This window comes from Squalius cephalus (assembly GCF_949319135.1).
Source record: "Squalius cephalus genome assembly, chromosome: 4".
In the NCBI taxonomy this organism is placed as follows: domain Eukaryota; kingdom Metazoa; phylum Chordata; class Actinopteri; order Cypriniformes; family Leuciscidae; genus Squalius; species Squalius cephalus.
The window spans coordinates 10,220,652-10,240,550 of NC_137125.1; the positions used below are offsets into that span (position 1 = coordinate 10,220,652).

At 39.3% G+C, this 19,899-nt stretch overlaps 1 protein-coding gene across 1 annotated transcript; it reads left to right on the plus strand.

The window, feature by feature from the left end:
* Positions 1-1,301: 1,301 nt before the first annotated feature.
* On the plus strand, positions 1,302-14,092 carry LOC307157614 (meprin A subunit beta-like; the record flags this gene model as incomplete). The annotated part of the gene is made up of 12 exons (XM_079869542.1): positions 1,302-1,336; positions 1,484-1,515; positions 1,599-1,677; positions 1,776-1,893; positions 2,068-2,243; positions 2,329-2,547; positions 7,571-7,726; positions 7,826-8,050; positions 8,135-8,575; positions 8,682-8,852; positions 8,986-9,097; positions 13,960-14,092. The coding sequence occupies exons 2-12, from the start codon at positions 1,510-1,512 to the stop codon at positions 14,090-14,092; spliced, it is 1,836 nt and encodes a 611-aa protein (XP_079725668.1). The 5' UTR covers positions 1,302-1,336; positions 1,484-1,509.
* Between the last annotated feature and the right edge of the window lie 5,807 nt (positions 14,093-19,899).

Below are 19,899 nucleotides of genomic sequence, written 5' to 3' on the forward strand. Positions count from 1 at the left end.
CACCACCGAATGTTTTACTATTGTGATCCGATATGGATTCTGATCACAGTATGAGGTAGAAATATATTATATTATAAGCATGAAGAAATGTAAGTCACTTTGGATAAAAGCATTTGTTCAAGCATGAACAAACAAACAAATAACCAGCCATGTGAATATGTGGATTACAGTGATTTTTTTATCAGTTAAAATATCAAAATATTTATTATTGATGCTGGAGTCTGAAATCTTTAAGTAAAGACCAAAATCAAAGCAAACAATCTGCCACTTTTGTTATGTTAATTTTGCAATCTAGCTGTTTTTTCCAGTCAGTTTCAGGGTGGTTTTAGGCATTGCCGCTTAAAAGACTCTCGCTTCACATTTGAGCTCATAAAGCCTCATTAGTGACTGCAATCTGGTATGTATCCCTCTTTTAGTTTCCTTGGGTCTTCTAATCATTAATTATTATTAAAAATATGTATTGTTACATTTAATGTAAATTGCTTGGAGGTTAATAAGTGATAAGATGAAATTTTATCAATCAAATGTGCTCATTATGATTTCCAGTGACAATGCATGTATGTGCTTTTCTTCTGCTGAGCTTGGCTTTGGCTCTTGGTCAAGCATCAGATGTAAGTTGGATAGTGGTGTGACGGAGAGGCAGAGACGGTCGGATCCATTTGCAGATATTTATTAAATATAATATCAAACTCAAAAGATGACAGGGGCAATCCAGAATCGTAGTCAGACAAGCAGTAGTCAAGAGGCAGGCAGCAAAGGTTCACAAACGAGTTCAGAGTCCAAGTTCAAATACACGGGAACAAGTCAAAATACTAAGTAGCAAGAGAAACAAACTGAGACAGAGGTTTGGTAAAACAAGACTTCACAAATGAGAACAGAACAGAACAGTCCAGATAAAGGGGAGCTGAGAGTGCACAGGTGAAACGGATGCAATCATAATGAGGTAAATGCAGTCCTAGTATGCAGGAGAGAGGGACCTAGTGAGACCAGGAGGAGGCGCTGCCGTGCGTTCCGTGACAAGTGGACAGTCATTGTCCACATTGTCATTGTTAAAGCAATAAACAGCTGTTGATTTTTAAGGCTAAATCTATTTTTCTTTGTCTTGTTTTTATATTCTCAGAACCCAACTGGTAAGTACAGTACAGTCACATTAATCTGTAGTAAATGTATTAAAATATGTTTCCAGGATGAAATATCCTGTTTTAACTGCTCATTACTGCCAACACTATCATTATCATCAACACTATCATCTTATACTTATCCCAATATAATCTTCAATATAATTTTCTCAAAGCCATTCGTAAAAAATGGAAGAGAATTCCGGATATAAACAAAGGTAAAACTATTATAGCATTTCAAGAACCCAAATACATTTTTATAAGCAGTAAGATAACTTTTATCTATTTTTGTTGATAAGTTATTACTTTTACTCATGTTTTATTCAAGCATATTTACTGTGAACTGAACACTCTTGTGGTATTAGGTTTAAATCTCACAGAAGGAGACATAATGAAGGTAAGTCTGTGTATATGTAAATGAAGGTAAGTCTATACAGTATATAAATGAAATCCGGATACTTGAAATGATCTGCTTTAAAGCCTAGGCAAGCGAGCGCCAGTCCAGGGAATCAGTCCTGGTGGGATATTCCCGTCCCCTATGAGCTGAGTGTAAATCTCAGTAAGATTTCAGATTCCTCACTTACGCTTCAATCAACTTTGAAATCTTTAATGTAAATTTTATATTGTTTTCCACTTATGTTTTGTTTGTGTTTACAGGTATGAATTACAGAGGAGTCATTTTGAGAGCCTTTGAGCAGTTCAGACTGAAATCATGTATTGACTTTAAGCCCAGAGCAGCAGAAGAGTTTTACATCTCTGTGGAGAGACGTGAAGGGTTAGGAATATATTACAGACATTTCTGATGTAGCCTATGCTAGACTGAATCTGTAAAGTCAAATATCTGAGTTTATTATTTACCAGTCAAAAGTTTGGACACTTATAATTTAACAACATAATTAGACTGCTAGCTTTATCCGACTGTGTGTTGTGTGAATGATTAATTTTGCAGGTGTTGGTCATATATCGGACGCACATCTCCTGGAGGCCAGACTCTTTCCATTGGGAATGGCTGTGGAATAAAAGCCATTGTTGAGCATGAGTTTCTCCATGCACTGGGATTCTACCATGAGCAGACACGATATGACAGAGATGATTATGTGACAATCAGATATCAAAACATCAAAGGTTGCCATGTCATTTTATTATAATTTTTTTAATTATGCTTTACATACTTAATCACTTTAATAACTGCATTAGTCTTTATGTTCAGGGTATGAGAGTTATTTCAATAAATCCAGTGAGAACGTGTCCATCACCCAAGACACCCCATATGATTATTACTCTGTGATGCATTTTGATCAAAATGCCTTCAGCAACGGTAATGGATCCACAATCATTACTAAGAATCCCGAGTTTCAAGATGTGATCGGACAACTAATGGAAATGAGTGAATATGATGCGCTTGAGCTCAACAAACTCTATAAATGCAGTGAGTATTTACTCCACCATAATCTATTTTTCTTTTTCTCCTCTTTGCAGCAAAGCAGCACACAGACAATTTGGATCGTAAGTTTCTTGTGGGCTATCATTTTCACTATTATATGATGTTGGCGCTGTTACGCTGATACAGAATCTCTGTATCAAAACACAGGTGAAGAAGAAGCAGAAACAAGTTTGCTCAAATCAAAACTGCCTAATCAGAATCAGAATCAGAATCAGAATCAGAAAGAGCTTTATTGCCAAGTATGCTTGCGCATACAAGGAATTTGTCTTGGTGACAGTAGCTTCCAGTACACATACAATATAAAGTGACAAGACAAGTGACAAGTAACATAGGTATAAATAAAAAAATTTAAATAAAAGATTATAAATTATAAATATATATAAAGTAAAGTTATAAGGTGCTATAATGAAATGTCTGAGGGAAGTATTGCACATGTTTGTTCCACAGTAGGGGAACATTTAAGTGTTCATGAGGTAGATGGCCTGGGGAAAGAAACTTTTCCTGTGTCTGGTTGTTTTTGTGCTCGGTGCTCTGTAGCGTCGACCAGACGGTAACAGTTCAAACAGAAAGTGTGCTGGGTGTGACGGGTCCAGAGTGATTTTGCGAGCCCTTTTACTCACTCTGGATGAGTACAGTTCTTTGAGTGTGGGAAGGGTAGTGCCAGTGATTCGCTCAGCAGTCCGAACTATCCGCTGTAGTCTACGGAGGTCGGTTTTGGTTGCAGAGCCGAACCAGACGGTGATGGAAGTGCAGAGGATGGACTGGATGACAGCTGAGTAGAACTGTACGAGCAGCTCCTGTGGCAGGTTGAATTTCCTCAGCTGACGCAGGAAGTACAGTCTCTGTTGGCCTTTCTTAACAATAGAGTCTATGTGAGTGTCCCACTTCAGATCCTGAGAGATGGTGGTGCCCAGGAACCTGAATGACTCTACTGCAGTCACAGTGCTGTCCATGATGGTGAGTGAAGGGAGTGCAGGGGGGTTTCTCCTGAAGTCCACGATCATCTCCACTGTTTTGAGCGTGTTCAGCTCCAGGTTGTTATAACTGCACCAAAGAGCCAGCTGCTCCACCTCCTGTCTGTACGCAGACTCATCACCGTTCCGGATGAGTCCGATAACAGTAGTGTCGTCCGCAAACTTCAGGAGCTTGACAGAGGGGTCTTTAGAGGTGCAGTCATTTGTGTACAGGGAGAAGAGCAGTGGTGAGAGAACACATCCCTGTGGAGCACCGGTGCTGATGATGCGGCTGTCGGACGTGATTTTGCCCATTCTGACTAGCTGTTGTCTGTCTGTCAGAAAGCTGGTGATCCATTGACAGACGGAGCTAGGGACAGAGAGCTGGGTCAGTTTGGTCTGGAGCAGTGATGGGACAATGGTGTTGAAGGCAGAACTAAAGTCCACGAACAGAATCCTTGCATAGGTCCCTGGTTTGTCCAGATGTTGCAGGGTGTAATGCAGTCCCATACTGACCGCATCATCCACAGACCGGTTTGCTCTGTAGGCAAACTGCAGGGGGTCCAGCAAGGGTCCAGTGATGTCCTTCAGATATGCTAACACCAGTCTTTCGAATGACTTCATGGCCACAGATGTTAAGGCAACAGGTCTGTAGTCATTGAGTCCTGTGATCTTTGGTTTCTTCGGGATTGGGATGATGGTGGAGCGTTTAAAGCAGAAAGGGACTTTGCACTGCTCCAGTGATCTGTTGAAGATCAGTGAGAAGATAGAGGCCAGCTGGTCAGCGCAGGTTTTCAGACAGGCTGGTGAAACACCGTCTGGGCCTGGTGCTTTCCTTCTCTTCTGTTTCCTGAAGATCTGACGCACATTATCCTCACTGATCTGAAGTGCAGGGGGAGAGGGGAGGGGGATGACTGGAGGTGTTGATGGCTGTGTAGAGAGATGGTCAGGGCGGGTGTGGGGTGTCTGATCGGGGGTCTCAAATCTACAGTAAAAGACATTCAGCTCGTTCGCAAGATGCTTGTTGCTGTCGGTGCTGGGGGATGATGTCTTGTAGTTGGTAATGTCTTTCAGGCCTTTCCACACTGATGCAGGGTCGTTGGAGGAAAACTGGTTTTCCAGCTTTTTGGCATAGCTCTTCTTAGCCACTTCAATCTCCTTTGTCAGTGTGTTCCTGGCCTGATTAAACAAGATCCTATCCCCACTCCTGTAGGCATCTTCTTTGACCTGACGAAGCTGTCTGAGTTTTGGTGTGAACCATGGTTTATCATTGTTGAATGATAAGTAAGTCCTGGTAGGGATGCATAAATCCTCACAGAAACTGATGTATGATGTTACAGTCTCTGTGAGCTCGTCCAGATCGCTGGCAGCAGCTTCAAAAACACTCCAGTCAGTGCATTCAAAACAGGCTTGTAAGACCTGCTCTGTGTCGTTGGTCCATCTCTTTACAGTCCTTATTACTGGCTTAGCAGTTTTAAGTTTTTGCCTGTAAGTTGGTAGAAGATGAACCAGGCAGTGATCGGAAAGTCCTAGAGCTGCTCTGGCGACGGAGCGATATGCATCCTTTGTTGTGGTGTAGCAATGGTCCAAAATATTATTGTCTCTGGTGGGGCATGTAATGTGCTGTTTGAATTTAGGCAGCTCACATGTGAGTTTTGCCTGATTAAAGTCTCCGAGAATGATAAGAACAGAGTCCGGGTGTTGTTGTTCTGTTTCTGTGATCAGATCAGCCAGCTGTTGCAGCGCCGTACTCACGTGTGCATGCGGTGGAATGTAAACACTGATGAGAACGAGCGAGGAAAACTCCCGCGGCGAGTAGAACGGCTTACAGTTAATGAAAAGCACTTCCACATCAGGACAGCACATCTTCCTTAACACAGTTACATCAGTACACCACCTTCTGTTGATGTAAAAGCATGTCCCACCACCGCGCGTTTTCCCCGTTGACTCCATATCGCGATCCGCTCTGAACAGCTGAAAGTCCGGTAGATGTAACGCGCTGTCCGGAATGGCTTCGTTCAGCCAGGTTTCCGTGAAACACAGAGCAGCAGAGTTGGTAAAGTCCTTGTTTTTGCGTGAGAGCAGAAGTAGTTCGTCCATTTTGTTAGGGAGAGAGCGGACATTCGCCAGATGGATGCTAGGCAGCGCCGTTCTGAATTCGCGCTGCCTGAGCTTAACGAGTGCGCCGGCTCGCTTCCCACGCCTGCGCGTCTTATACTGTTTCCACAGTGCAGCGGCGCAACCGACGACAATGTTCCGCAAAACGCCAGAAGAATCAAAAACTGGTTGGTGATCAGTTGGTGTGCGCTGCCGAATGTTCAGCAGTTCGTCCCTGGAATAACTGATAGCGTATGACAAACATAAAACAGGACAAACTAACAAAAACAGTGTAACAACTGGAGAGCTCAACACCGAGGCAGCCATCCGCGGCGCCACCTTGGATCATAATGTATACTTAATGTTACTGAATGAAATGTTGACTCAGGACGAGCTACAGGACTGTGACGCTTTGGGGGTGTTGATGGACTCGATCCACTCCATCTGTGTTTTAATCATCGTTCGGGATCCCATCTGGGATCCCACTGATTTTCTCCGCCTTTTGCTCAAAATCTTGTTTTTTTATTAAACTTACCCACATTCAAGTGTTGATAAAAAAGAAATGCATGAATCTAGAATAAAATGCTTTTTAAAACTGAAAGAGTAAATTTACAGTTAAACGTATATATTTCAAGTAATAAAAAATGTTTACTTAAATAGGAACAAAGTAGTATACTTAAAGTGCAAATATAATAAATATATAAATTCTAAACTATACTTATGATGTTATATAAGAAGGATTTTCCATCTATAAGTAAGAAAATATAAATAGTAAATAAGTATGATGTTATGCTCACATAAAGAAAACTTACAAGTATACTTGCAGTATAAAACTACTAAACTAGTAGTTTATTGGGAGAATACTTCAATGTGTATTAAAATTGTAAACTACTAGTATACTTATAAGTTCACTTGTAGTACAGATGCAGTACAAATGAGAAACATTGTGAGCTAGTTGTGCACTTAAATTTTACTACTGTCACACTTATAGTACACTTAAATGTATACTTAACAAGTGGGCCGATTTAGTCCCAAGCAGTATTAAAATAGTACACTTACAAGTTTACTAATAGTACATTGATATTAGTATACTTACTACATATTCAAGTCACTTCAACTTAATTTATATAGCTTTACAGTGATAGTAGGAAATACTACTATCTATAGGAAATAGGAAATAATTCTACTAAAATAACAGAGATTGTTTTGGCTTTACAGCAGCTCTAGAATAAAGTTATTGTCCAGCTAAAGTTACTTTTTGATTGAATCACTTCTGTTGCAAAGATCATTAGTTATTAACTTAGGGGCCGCTAACACGACACCGTTTCAAATGAAAACAGAGAACTTTTATTGTGTTCTGGACGTTCATGTGTGTGTGTGAGCGTGTCCAGGCGCATTTTGATTTTGATATTCTAGGTATTATCAACTAGCCGGAATTTTGAGATCACAATAGACGTGAAGGAGTATAATGCGTTAAGAGCTCGCTCAAGTACTGCAGAGCTAAACCATTTAGTGCTTTGTAAGTAATCAGCAATATTTTAAAATGTATGCAATGTTTAATAGGGAGCCAGTGCAGTGTTGACAGAACTGGGCTAATATGGTCATACTTCCTGGTTCTAGTAAGAACTCGAGCTGCTGCGTTTTGAACCAGCTGTAGTTTGTTTATTAAGCGTGCAGGGCAACCACCCAGTAGAGCATTACAATAATCTAGCCTTGAGGTCATGAATGCATGAACTAATTGTTTCAAATTTATCATTGAAAGCATAGGAGGTCATTTAGATATATTTTAAGATGGAATGCGGCTTTACAGATACTAGACACGTAATTTTACACAAAGTATACTTAATAAAATGAACTTGAATTATACTTCTTTTTTGTTAGGGGACCAAGGACCATTGTGATGAATTGAAATGGTAGTGAATTGATTTAGTCTCAGTGTTTGTTTGTTTGCATTGCAGATTCCTCCATCTCTTTCCTTGCCCACTGTAGTTTTGATGATGAATCTCTGTGTCAGATGAGTGTCTGTCCTGCTGCTGATTATGGTTGGCAGAGAGTGAAGTCAGTGAGTGGCATCAGTGTGACTGACCACAGCTACTTGGGCAAAGAGGAGAATGGTGAGATCTATTATAAGAAATGCACTTCACTTCCATCCACATTTGCAGTCACTGTACCACCCAGTTCCCCAAACCACACTCCTGTTCTCATGCCTGCAGGAACGTCTTTCTTCATGCACTTCAGCACTGAGGGCAGAAGCCAGGGGGACGCAGCCAGATTGGAGAGCAAGACACTGACCCCTACAAGAGACTGTAAAGTCCAGTGCCTGCAGTTCTACTACTATCACAGCGGGAATGAGTCTGACCAGCTCAACATCTGGATCCGAGAGTACCAGGATGAATCAGACAGCAGAGGAACTCTCAGACTTATGGATCAGATCACAGGTCCGTCTCTTCCTGCAGAACTTTACAGACTGCAAGTCATATAGGCCTGTGTTTCAGTGTTACTGACCGCTTCATTTCTTGCAGAAACCCCTGGTTATTACTGGAAGCTGCATCACGTGCCACTGAACGCAAATACATCTTTCCAAGTTGTGTTTGAAGGCCGTAAAGGAGCTGGACACTCCAGTGGAGGATTCTCACTGGATGATATCAATGTTTCAGAGACCGAGTGTCCCCTCACATGGCAGATAAGGGACTTTGAGAAGCAGCTGGACAGTGGGGTTGGATATTTATTGAGTCCACTGTATTACTCCAGTGATGGTTATCGCTTTCTGGCTGTGTTAGATATTTCAGGGAATCAACTTTCAATAGATGTTTATTTGGTATCTGGTGCATATGATGAGCAGTTGCAGTGGCCTTGTCCATGGAGACAAATAACCGTCCAGATCCTTGACCAGAATCCACACATACAGAAGCGCATGTCCTTTGAGCAAAGCATCACCACTGACCCAGATTTGACTTATAATGGTTAGATCTTTAATGCAATCTGTTAATATGCAAAAAATTTTATTATTATAAATTATTATCTGTAAGCTTTCAGAGTTATTTTAAAAGCTGTGTTGTGTTCTAACAGGTGGCAGCTATTACTGGGACAGACCTCGAAACATTGAATTTACATTCGACACTGACGATGAGTCTGTATTTCTGGGTGGATCAGCCTCATTTGTGATCCTTACAAAAGATGATCTCACTAGAAGAGAGTTTATCAAGGGTGGTGACCTCATACTTCTCTTCTCCATGCAAGGTAGGATTTGTGAAGTAACAGAGAACAAGTTCAACTGCAGTATTAAGAGCAACCTGGCGTTATTAGAATGATGATTGGGCAGGAATGATATTTCCATTGTGTCTCACTTTATAAATGTTGTGTACCAATCCAGATATCTCAGGGCTTCTTCAGAAAGACTCTCTGCCCTGCCCTAAAGCTACAGTGAAGAACTTCAACGTTTCTACTGACGCAAGTGCACTGAGGCAGGGACCCTGTGCCTCAAGGTGAATATCCTTTTAACTTATGTTGTTCTCTTATTCAATGATCCATGAAATTAAAAAGTACTTAAATAAACACTATGGTCATGAAATAATGTAGGAGAGAACATGCTATATTAAGTGAACATTGTCACATCTTTAAAGCTGGAAGCCCAAGCTGCTATTTAGAAGTAATAAATATAACAAAAAGCAGGTAAAGCATGTGTGTTGCAAGTGGCTCGATTCTTAGCAACTGAAAAAAAAAGGAAAATTAAACAATCGTTTCAGGGGCTGAGGCTTCCCATGTGAAAACGGGCAGTTCGACAGCACCAGGTGCACAAAAGACCCATGAAGTTCACTGCAAATAATGACACAGCAATAATGACAACTCTTGGTGAAGCAAATGTGCAGCAAAGAACCAGACCGCTTCAGGAAGCACTCAGCTTCTATAAAAAAAAAAAGAGAAACAAAGAAAGATCAAATTAAAAAGAAAATAAATCAAACTAAATAATCAAATGTAACTAAACAAAAACCAAGAAGAACACAAATTACAAGGATGTGACTGGACCCAGAGCAGCAGCGTGGCTCAAAGAGCGAGGGGTTTGGACCATATGGAAAAATTGGATATCATTCGACTCTGCATGACGCCCCAAATCTAACGAGAACACTTTTATGATTTTTGGACAAATCTTTCATAAGTTATAAGCAAAAATAGTCATTTGTTGGTCATCTCAAAAATAGTCATCTTTTTTGGACCAGTCGGTGGGGCTGTGCTTAAAATGATTATAATATGTACAAAGATTAACGCATACTGAGAGGACCGTGAAACACAACACACATCTTTTAAAATCTCACATTAAAAGGCACACAAGGTTATTTAGCTCTGCTAAACGTCACACTAAACTAGTAAAATCGCATAATGTCACTAAATAACGCTGAGATCAAACAGCTAAGCTAAAAACACACCTTCATAGTGCGCAGCCACAAAGGAAGGGGCGGGCTTTCCACCATGACACACCACAAGAGGCTTAAACAACAGGCTTATATACTGTGGTGGAGTGATAGCTCATTGGCCACTCATTTACTGATTGTGACGTTTTACACGTATCACAAACCTCACTACATAATGTTTTACCATTCTAATCATGTCTTTAAATGATGATGTGGCAAGAGGAAACCGCACTTAGTGGCACTAGGGCCTAGCTACTTAGAATAGAGTAAATGCAGCTTTAAGAATACCGACTAAGCCACTCTGACATCACACAGAGAATGATTGATACACTTTATCTTAAGGCACGCAAGTTGGTTGCACTAGTATGGAACAGAGACATGAATATTATACAAAAGAGTTCTTTATTACTAAAATCACACAAGAATAAACTGAGCGTACCAGGCAAGACTCGCCACAACATCTGACCATAAAATAAATATGTTATGCTATCAGAGGAGAAATACAGTAATTCAAAAGTCAGTCACTACAAAATTAATGTACAATAAACATTACATTCAAAAGCTTTTTGGCTGAGGGCTAAAGGACAAGGAATCCAACCACACACTTTATTTTTACATGAATGTTATTGTGATGTTATTGTTTAATGCTGCAGTGACACAATAAATGCACATTGTGAATACTTTGCTGTGATTAACTGGTAGAATCTTAACATAGGCTACTGCGAATCTAATCATTGATAAGAAGATGTCTAGATGTTACAATTATATGTGGTTACTACGGATCACAGACACACCGTGATTTACTGTCTGCATGGATTAACGTGTGATCGATAATTAATGACTGCACTTCCCAGAGCTGGGATGCGTCCAGGCATCCATTAAAAAGCCACGGCCGACCATGTCCTCTAAAATCATAAGCTACGTATTATATAAATATTTATCAAGAAATAACAGACCGCATTCTACATTTAGAATTCAACCAAGTCATGTAATAATACAAAATAAACCATAGATCGATGTCTTACCTTTGCCATTATGAGGTACCTCCCCCCGCCGTGAGCGTAGCATCGCGTAGCTGTAACCCAGCCAGCTACAAAGAACTGGTAAGCATCCAGACTTTTAAAAGCTTTCAGATCAGCACCAGTGTATGGGGATACCCCATTTACCACATAGTGGTACAAATCGTGTGGGCCGAAGTCAAGCAGACTCTGCGATTTAATGAGGTCCGTGTAAACCGAGGGATGAAGAAGGTAAGGGTCGGTATCCAAACCTGCTATCTCCAACTTCTCCAAATATCGCTCTTTGTGAGCACCTACCAGATGCTCTACCTCGACCGATAACGGTAGTACAACTTCTTCAATAGAAGAAGCCATGAAGTTTAATGTTATCTATTTTAATATGTTTAAAACTAATCAAATTTCCCGCTCGTCTACTACTGCTCAGCCTGCGCGTTCAGTGATTTTGCCGTCCAGCATGGCGTCGTCACGTGGTCGTGGTCACGTGTTTGCAAAGGGTCTATATTGAAGCGATGCAGTTTTTTGACCGTGGAATATTTTTCCAGGAAATTTTGTTATTAAACTTTTCCCATAAGAAGTTACTGGACTACAGGATGTTATTTGAGTTCAAATCACGCACACACAAGAAGAAGAAGCAACAAAGATGAGAATTTAGACGGATTGCTATCACGACCCTGTTAATGTACTGTTTTTCAGGTACTATATAGTAGGGAAGTATTTGATTTCGGACGAGCAACAGTCTTCAGCTCACACACACACACACACACCTGCACCAATAGGCCCTTTTCACATGACTTCACGGAATTTCTGTTTGACTCGAAGCGTTGTACGTTTACTTCCGTCAGCATAGTCTTTATTGCAGATGAAGATGGTTAGATGTATTTCTACCTTTACATTTAGCCATGGGCGCCGTATAGGGGGGAAAAGTTAGGACAATTCCAGGGGCCCTGAATGACAGGGGCCCTACAAATAAGTAAAAACTAATTAAAAAATATATTATATTATACACTATATCAGGGATGGGCAACTTCGGTTCTGGAGGGCCACTGTCCTACAGAGTTTAGCTCCAACCCTAATCAAGCACACCTGAACAAGCTAATCAAGGTCCTCAGGATTACTAGAAAATTACAGGCAGGTGATTTTTTTTTTCAGGGTTGGAGCTAAACTCTGTAGGACAGTGGCCCTCCAGGACCGAAGTTGCCCATCCCTGCACTATATAAACCATCATCATTGAGTATATTTCAAATAATAATACAATGAATGATGTTTTTTATTTGACTTATTTTGGCAATAAAAGTTAAATATCCACATTGATCAAAAAGTAAAATTTCATATTGACCAGCCACCCCCCTGTATCTGCATGAAATGGTTTGGTCCTGCGTTAGCGTGCGCGGTTGTAGACAGTTTGATGCAGAAACTGCAGAGACCACAATGTTGCATAGTAAAAGAAAATCTGGTTTTCAAAAAAGGAAAGAGAGAAAGAGAGAGAGGAAAGACAAAAGAAAGGGTGTCAATCTGTAACCCAGTTTTTCATCAAGAAAGTGGTATTAACCTGTTGTCCATAGTGAAATAAGCTAACAAGCTGCAGGCTAGTGTTAGCCTACATTTCATCAACATTTAATTAGTGCAGGGAAACGTTTAGCATATTAAATCATTGTCCCTGGCCCTTTTAGCAGACTTAACAACAGATGACTCCGCAGCGCCCCAGTCTCCCCATAACTACCCCTCCCTGTCCCAGTGAAGAAGGTGAGCAATACTGTGTTAATGACTTAGCATCATTCCAGGGAGTCTGTGTGGGGTTCTCTGACTGTCTTGCTCTTTTTACCATAACAAAAAAGAGAATGAAATATTTATTAATGAGAGAAATCAAACACAAATTATTTTCTCACATAATGACCATTATGACATAAAAAAAAAAAAAACAACAGCCTCCTGTTAGTGATGTTACGTATGACACTGAAGCTTCGATGTGCGTATCACACAAGCGACACAATTTCTAGTGAAGCTCCGTATCGGGGTCTGTATTGGTTTACTAGAGTCACGTGATCGACGACAAACGAAAGGCTTGTTCGACTTCATGCAGCTCTGCGCAGACCGATCGGCGTCTGACTTAAAGCAGTGCATGCCGGTGTTGTACCGAAATCCGACTCCCCGGACAAATCGCACTCCCCTTCGCGTGCACGCGCAAGCGAGTTTAAATGCACTTCCTTTGCCATTTATCCGTTTATCGATCGATTTTTCACACAGCAAGCACCTAGATCATGCATGGAAGCTTTGTCTACACTTAAATAAATTAACAGAAAGTGAACTAGTGTGGATAAAAGATGCAAAAAAAACACAAAAAAAAAAAAAAAAAAAAAAAAAACATGGCAGATCGATTCAGAGTTCATCAGATACATACTGTATATAATATGATCTTTTTTTTTTTTTTTTTTTTTTTTTGCTTAACTGCGTCTTAAAAATAGAAATAAAACATTATTAGTGATAATTGACACTTAAAGCTAAGAATGTAAAAAAAAAAAAAAAAAACCTTAGACATTTTTTAAAATAAATTAATAGTTATTTTCCAGCACATTAGGGCCCCCAAAAGCATTATTTATTTATTTCATTCTTTCACTTTTACATCTTATGGATATGGCCTACAATTAAAATAGCTGGGGTAGCACACTAGCACACTACTGCCCCTGTCACATCTTGGTTGAGAGATTGTGTGGTGACAAAGGCATTTGATTGTAACTTCATTAAGATGGGTTTTCCAGGGGGAGTCGGATTTTCACAGCACTAAAATACGGACTGGTGAAATCACACTCCCCTCTCCAGCACAGGTGTATAAGGTCATTTACTCACCACACTACTGCCCCTGTCACATCTTGGTTTAGAGATTGTGTGGTGACAAAAGCATTTGATTGTAACTTCATTAAGATGGGTTTTCCAGGGGGAGTCGGATTCTCACAGCACTAAAATACGGACTGGTGAAATCACACTCCCCTCTCCAGCACAGGTGTATAAGGTCATAGACTCACCACACTACTGCCCCTGTCACATCATGGTTTAGAGATTGTGTCGTGACAAAAGCATTTGATTGTAACTGCATTAAGATGGGTTTTCCAGGGGGAGTCAGATTTTCACAGCACTAAAATATGGACTGGTGAAATCACACTCCCCTCTCCAGCACAGGTGTATAAGGTCATAGACTCACCACACTACTGCCCCTGTCACATCATGGTTTAGAGATTGTGTGGTGACAAAAGCGTTTGATTGTAACTGCATTAAGATGGGTTTTACAGGGGGAGTCGGATTTTCACAGCATTAAAATATGGACTGGTGAAATCAGTTGATTGTAACTAATTTTGTGTGAGTGTATACTGTACATGTTACTACTAAAATTAAGCCTATGCAGGTGTATTTTATAGCATATTCGATTAGTGTATAGCTCATTTGCATATTCAAATGAATTTTCAAAGAAACTTGTAATACAAAAATGTTTACTTTTCATGGTTACTTTCATTGTGTAAAGTTTCATTTTGATAGGAGTAAAGGAAAAAAGTAGCCCCACTGGGGTGTATTGTTGCCTGTTATTGGCATCTTGGATTGATGAGAATTTAACATATTTCCTCAACTAGGATTTCTTAGGACTTTTTGTATGTTGTTCTGGACATCTCATAGGAATTATCTATGCTAAAAAAAAATTATTTTACAATTAATTCTATTTTTGGCTCCAAAATGGGTTACTTTGCCTGGACTATTAGTAGTAATTAAATGTTAAAAGGCTTTCCATAGCCTTAGATGCCTGTTTCTTTGACCATTGCAATCCCCTTCATGCATTTAAAGTCGTTAAGTCTAACTCTGCTTCAATGTTACTTTAACACTCTGATAGTGGTTTTCATATAAACAAACCCAATGACCCTAAATATCAAAATTCAACATATGCCACACCCACACCTAAAATACATATATTACTTTCAATGTAATGGTCCCTGTAATGCAGGCGTTCTCAACCCTGGTCCTGGAGGGCCACTTTCCTGCAGAGTTTAGCTCCAACCCTAATCAAACACACCTGAACCAACTAATTAAGCTCTTCAGGATTATGAGATAACTACTGACAGGTGAGTTTGATCAAGGTTGGAGCTAAACTCTGCAGGAAAGTGGCCCTCGAGGACCAGGGTTGAGAACGCCTGCGTAATGTATAGTGGTTCTCAATTCCAGTCCCCGTGACCCACTGCTCTGCACATTTTGTACGTCTACCTTATTTAACACACCTGAACCAGATCATCAGCTCATTAGGAGAGACTCCATGAACTGAACTGAGTGTGTCAGATAAGAGAGACATACAAAATGTGCAGAGCAGCGGGTCCCTAAACTCAAAGGCCCCTTACTTCCAAAAAAAAAAAAAAAAAAAACACCTCAAAATCTAGCAATTGTATTATTGGTAGAGTGCAAAAAAGCTTCAATACAAGAATTTCAATTTCAATCTATTACAGTTTAAGCAAAATGCCAAACCATTAACGTTAAAACGCGGAGGGAAAAATCAACAGGCGGCAAAATTTGCAACGTTAACATTAAGCATTTCCATGACGTATTTATTCAAACTTGCTTATAGATGCATAAAAAGACATAAGGTAAAAATATAGGTCTTACATTGCATATATTTGTCAAGGTAATCTCTTAATTTGTATAATTATTTATCAATATTCATCGAATTGTTTTTCTGAAGTAACTGTAGCATATGTCTTGAGTGACATTGCTTACAAGCAATTTTTGTACCAATCCTAAATTATTAGAAATAAAGTAAACATTCAGTATATTTAATAATTGCAGTTTTCACGAAAATTAATATTACTAACCTTGGTTTGCTGTCCTCTTTGGTGTCTGAGGCAGAGCCGTTTTTTGTCTGAAGCTCCAGCTGGTCTGAATATGCGCGAGTTGTCATGGTAATTAACAAGGTCTCAACTGTCACCCAGTATTTAGAAAATGCAGCTCGAACACCTAATACATATAAATCACAAAACTTTAAAATGATAATGTTATGGCCACACTAAAAAAAAAACATAATGCCACACAATATGTTTGAGCATGGGTGGCGACGTTAGCAGGTGCTTCAGCACCCTCAAGAAAGACCAAGGCTGCATTTCCTGATAACGTCGTCACTTAGCGCGCTACGAAGACTCTTAACTTAAGGGAATAACTTATCTAAAAGTTTATCATTTTTAGGTGTGTTCTTCAAACCATGAGTTACCTAGGAAGCTGCTTAAAGCTAGGTTTATATGCCTACTCACCGCGTCCGCATGAGCCCGTAGGTGCGCGCGGCAAAAATGACGTCGTTGTTGAATGAGGGCCCCAGGCAAAATTAATCAACTAGGCCCTTTTTATATGTATTTTATATATGTTTTATATATAATATATAAAGCAATTTTGTTAATATATATTCATTACCTAGAGATATTATTATACAAAATGCAAAAAGTAGGCTAGTCAAAACACATAACACCTAACATTATGTGCTAATTATGTGCTTATTTACAACATTCTGTGTTTATTTCTTTAATCAACGAAAGGTCAATCTTCACCTTTATAACAGAAGATACAATACAATACAACTATTATACCTTCTTGCGTGCAAGTGCAACGTTACCATGTGCTGTCCGTGGCGATGGTGCTGAATTGGTGAATCGATGACTCGAGAATCAATTATTCTCACGTGCAGGGGCTGTTTCACTGCATTATGAGAGAAAGCGGTGTTCTTGATAAAAGAAGCACTTCAGAAATAGTTGAAATTGCATTTATTAGGACTCAACTATTTTGCACAGTAATGAATTTTACGGTTTTTGTATGGCAGCCATTGCTGACAGTCATTTGTTTTTTGTATGGGATTCTTTTACAATGAAGGTGTTTGATCGCAATAATTCAGGAAATAGCTGTAAAATAACAGTGTTTTACTGTAAAACATTTAAGGAACATTTCTGTAAAACTTTTTTGCACTTCATTTAAATTAGGATATTTAACTTTATTTTTACGCTTTTTGTTTGGCAGCCGTAGCTGACAGCATTGACCATTTTTTAAAGATTTTATTAAGATTTTATTTTTTACAGTGTAGGTAAAGAGACCAGAACTATCTTTTGACATGGTACACCTAAATGAGTCCAACTGCCCATTATGACAAAAGATGATGTGATACATGTACTTAATATAAGGTGTATAATAATAATTTTTGCCAGTCTGATTCACTTGAAGCTTAATGTAAAAACTGTTGGCAACTCTCCAAAATAGAAATACATTTGATTAATGTGATGTTACATTAAATTATTCCAGCTGGATCCCCAGGACTATAAATACATCCTTGGGATCATTAATGACTGCAACCATTGGACTCTGACGGTACTATTACTTTCTCATGACCTCATTTGTATTTTTATGCAGTTATGTTCCTAAAACATTTATGTTGTTTTGCAATAAAAAAATACATGTTGTTTACACATTGTTTATGTTTATATACTGTATGTGTTGTGGTTAGGCTGTTCCTTGTGAGATCTAATACCCTAAAAATTTCACATTAAGGTCATGATCCCCCAAGAGAGGAGGGCTTTATACCTGAATCCTTTGGGGGAGAGCAAAACCAACATAAAGAGATGTCGGGATGTGACAAGGTAATCCAGCCTTCATAGCAACTTACATGAAACTTGAAAGCGTAAAAAACTTGCAGAGCACTGTTCCACTTTTACAGTTTTGTTTTCCATTTCATACAGATCATTCATGAGACAAAGGGGTCTTCATCACAGAGCAAGGTGGATGTGTGACACACTACCACACCCACGAGTCGGGAGTCGGATTTCGGTACAACACCGGTTAGCTCAGCCAGCGCAGTCAGCCATGCCGGTTAACTCAGCCAGCGCAGCTTCTCAAGAGCGGCTGCACGAGGGCTGATGACGGCACAGCTGTTCCACGATTGGCCGGATTCACTGTATGACAATGATCACGTGTGTTTCGTGTTTATTCGAACACCTTTAGTTCCTCTAAAGCTCTCAAATCAGTTTTTTATAACAGTAAACACTCTTTTCATGCAGTTGCGATGTTATATTGTGTCATGTTTATCAAATTAAAACTGATTAAAAAACGTAGACTCCACTTCATTGATAGTAGCTTATGTTGAACTTTATTCTTGTTCAAACAGACGCTGTATGAAGCAGTACATAAAGTATTGAATGAAAATGTCTCTGAAACATCTGTGCATTATTAGGCAAATATTGCATTTATTTCACTTAAAGTAAACAGGTAAAGTATGCAAACACCACGTGAGCGGTAACTACGGGAACCAGAAAGTGTCCGACTTCACGTCTCCGTTTGCAGCTCCTCCCCGCCTGCACGCGGCTACTCTCGCCGATCGGGTGCATCCAGCCGCAGCCGATGTCCAACACACCTGAAGCCTCACTTTCTGTCCAGTCACGTGTGCGTTTCGCTTTGGGTGTCAGAAGGCTCGAACTCAAGATCGTATTTAACGAGTCATTGTTGCCTCAGTCTGGTTGACGGGTTTGTGAGGAGAGTGCTGTACTTTGAAAGTTAATCAATATATTACATTTAAATAACCAAAATTTATTTTTCGCCACTTAGGCTATTATTTTTTGTTGTTGTTGTGTCTTTTTGTTTTTGTAAAATCTTTGCACTTTTGGTGATTTTAGGTAATTTGGTGTTGGTATTTGGGTTTAGGGTGGGATTAGGGGAGAGGGGATAGGGTGTTGGTGTTGTTTGGTGAAGGGTTTGTATTTAGAGCAAGGGCAACAGCCAAAAAAAGGAAGAACCATGTGAAAGAGTGTTCTCAAAGGCTGGGTAAATACTGTCTAAGAGGAGAAATAGACTCAGCCCCAACATTGTGAAACAACTTTTATTTCTTAATAAAAATATTTTAAAAACTTTATCACCTTTCTGTCATTCCTAACATAAGCAATATCAGTAACAAGTGTCATAAGCACATTTAGATGATCCTATCAGACAATGTCCTAGAGACAGAGAGTAGGCCTACATTAAATCTTATTGAATCATATAAGCTTATATTATATTTTATTGTCACACTTTAATGGTAAAGTTAATCTATTTAATGAACAAATCAAACACAAACATGTAAGGCTTTTATTTGTACACATAACATTGAAACTATGGAGTGTGTTGTGGTTGCTTCATCTGCCAGAGCTTTTAACCAAAGAGTATAGAAGCCCAAGAGGCGAAACTCTGTTGTGTTATGGGCAACAGTCTGTAGATGGCGCTGCGGAGGCACGTCCGCCATTATGGACTGAAAGCTGCTGAAATCACGTGTGCACTTGCTAGATTGCAGATCTTTTTTGTACCTTTCCGCCTGTAATAGGACATTCACAGATTGTTTTTGTTCTTGCCATTGAAACGTTCACTGTGTGCACTTTCACTGAAGATGTTGAAAAAACAAGTTGTTAATATTTTTGTGATATTCTATGTAAAAGATTAACTGTCTTTAGAAATGTTCATTTATAATTTTATTTATTTATTTATTTTTCCAAATCATATGGTGATGTTCACTCATTTCAAAATCAACATTTGAATAAATATCTTATTACTGTGTGTCTGCCTATAGCCTATATTATTTCATGAATTTCTGTTATTCATATAACAAGGAAAATGCATAATAGAACATAAATATTGCTAGATTAAAGGTTGCAGTAATTTTATAATTGTATCTTGGCAAAACGTAAGTGGTAGGCTAATGAAGTCGATTCGGTGGGGGACATACCCTTACGAAAAAGTACTATAGGAATCTTATAGTATTTTGGGACAAAATATTATAGTAATCTTATAGGAATACTATAGTAATTTGGGACATACTATAGAACACGGGTGGGC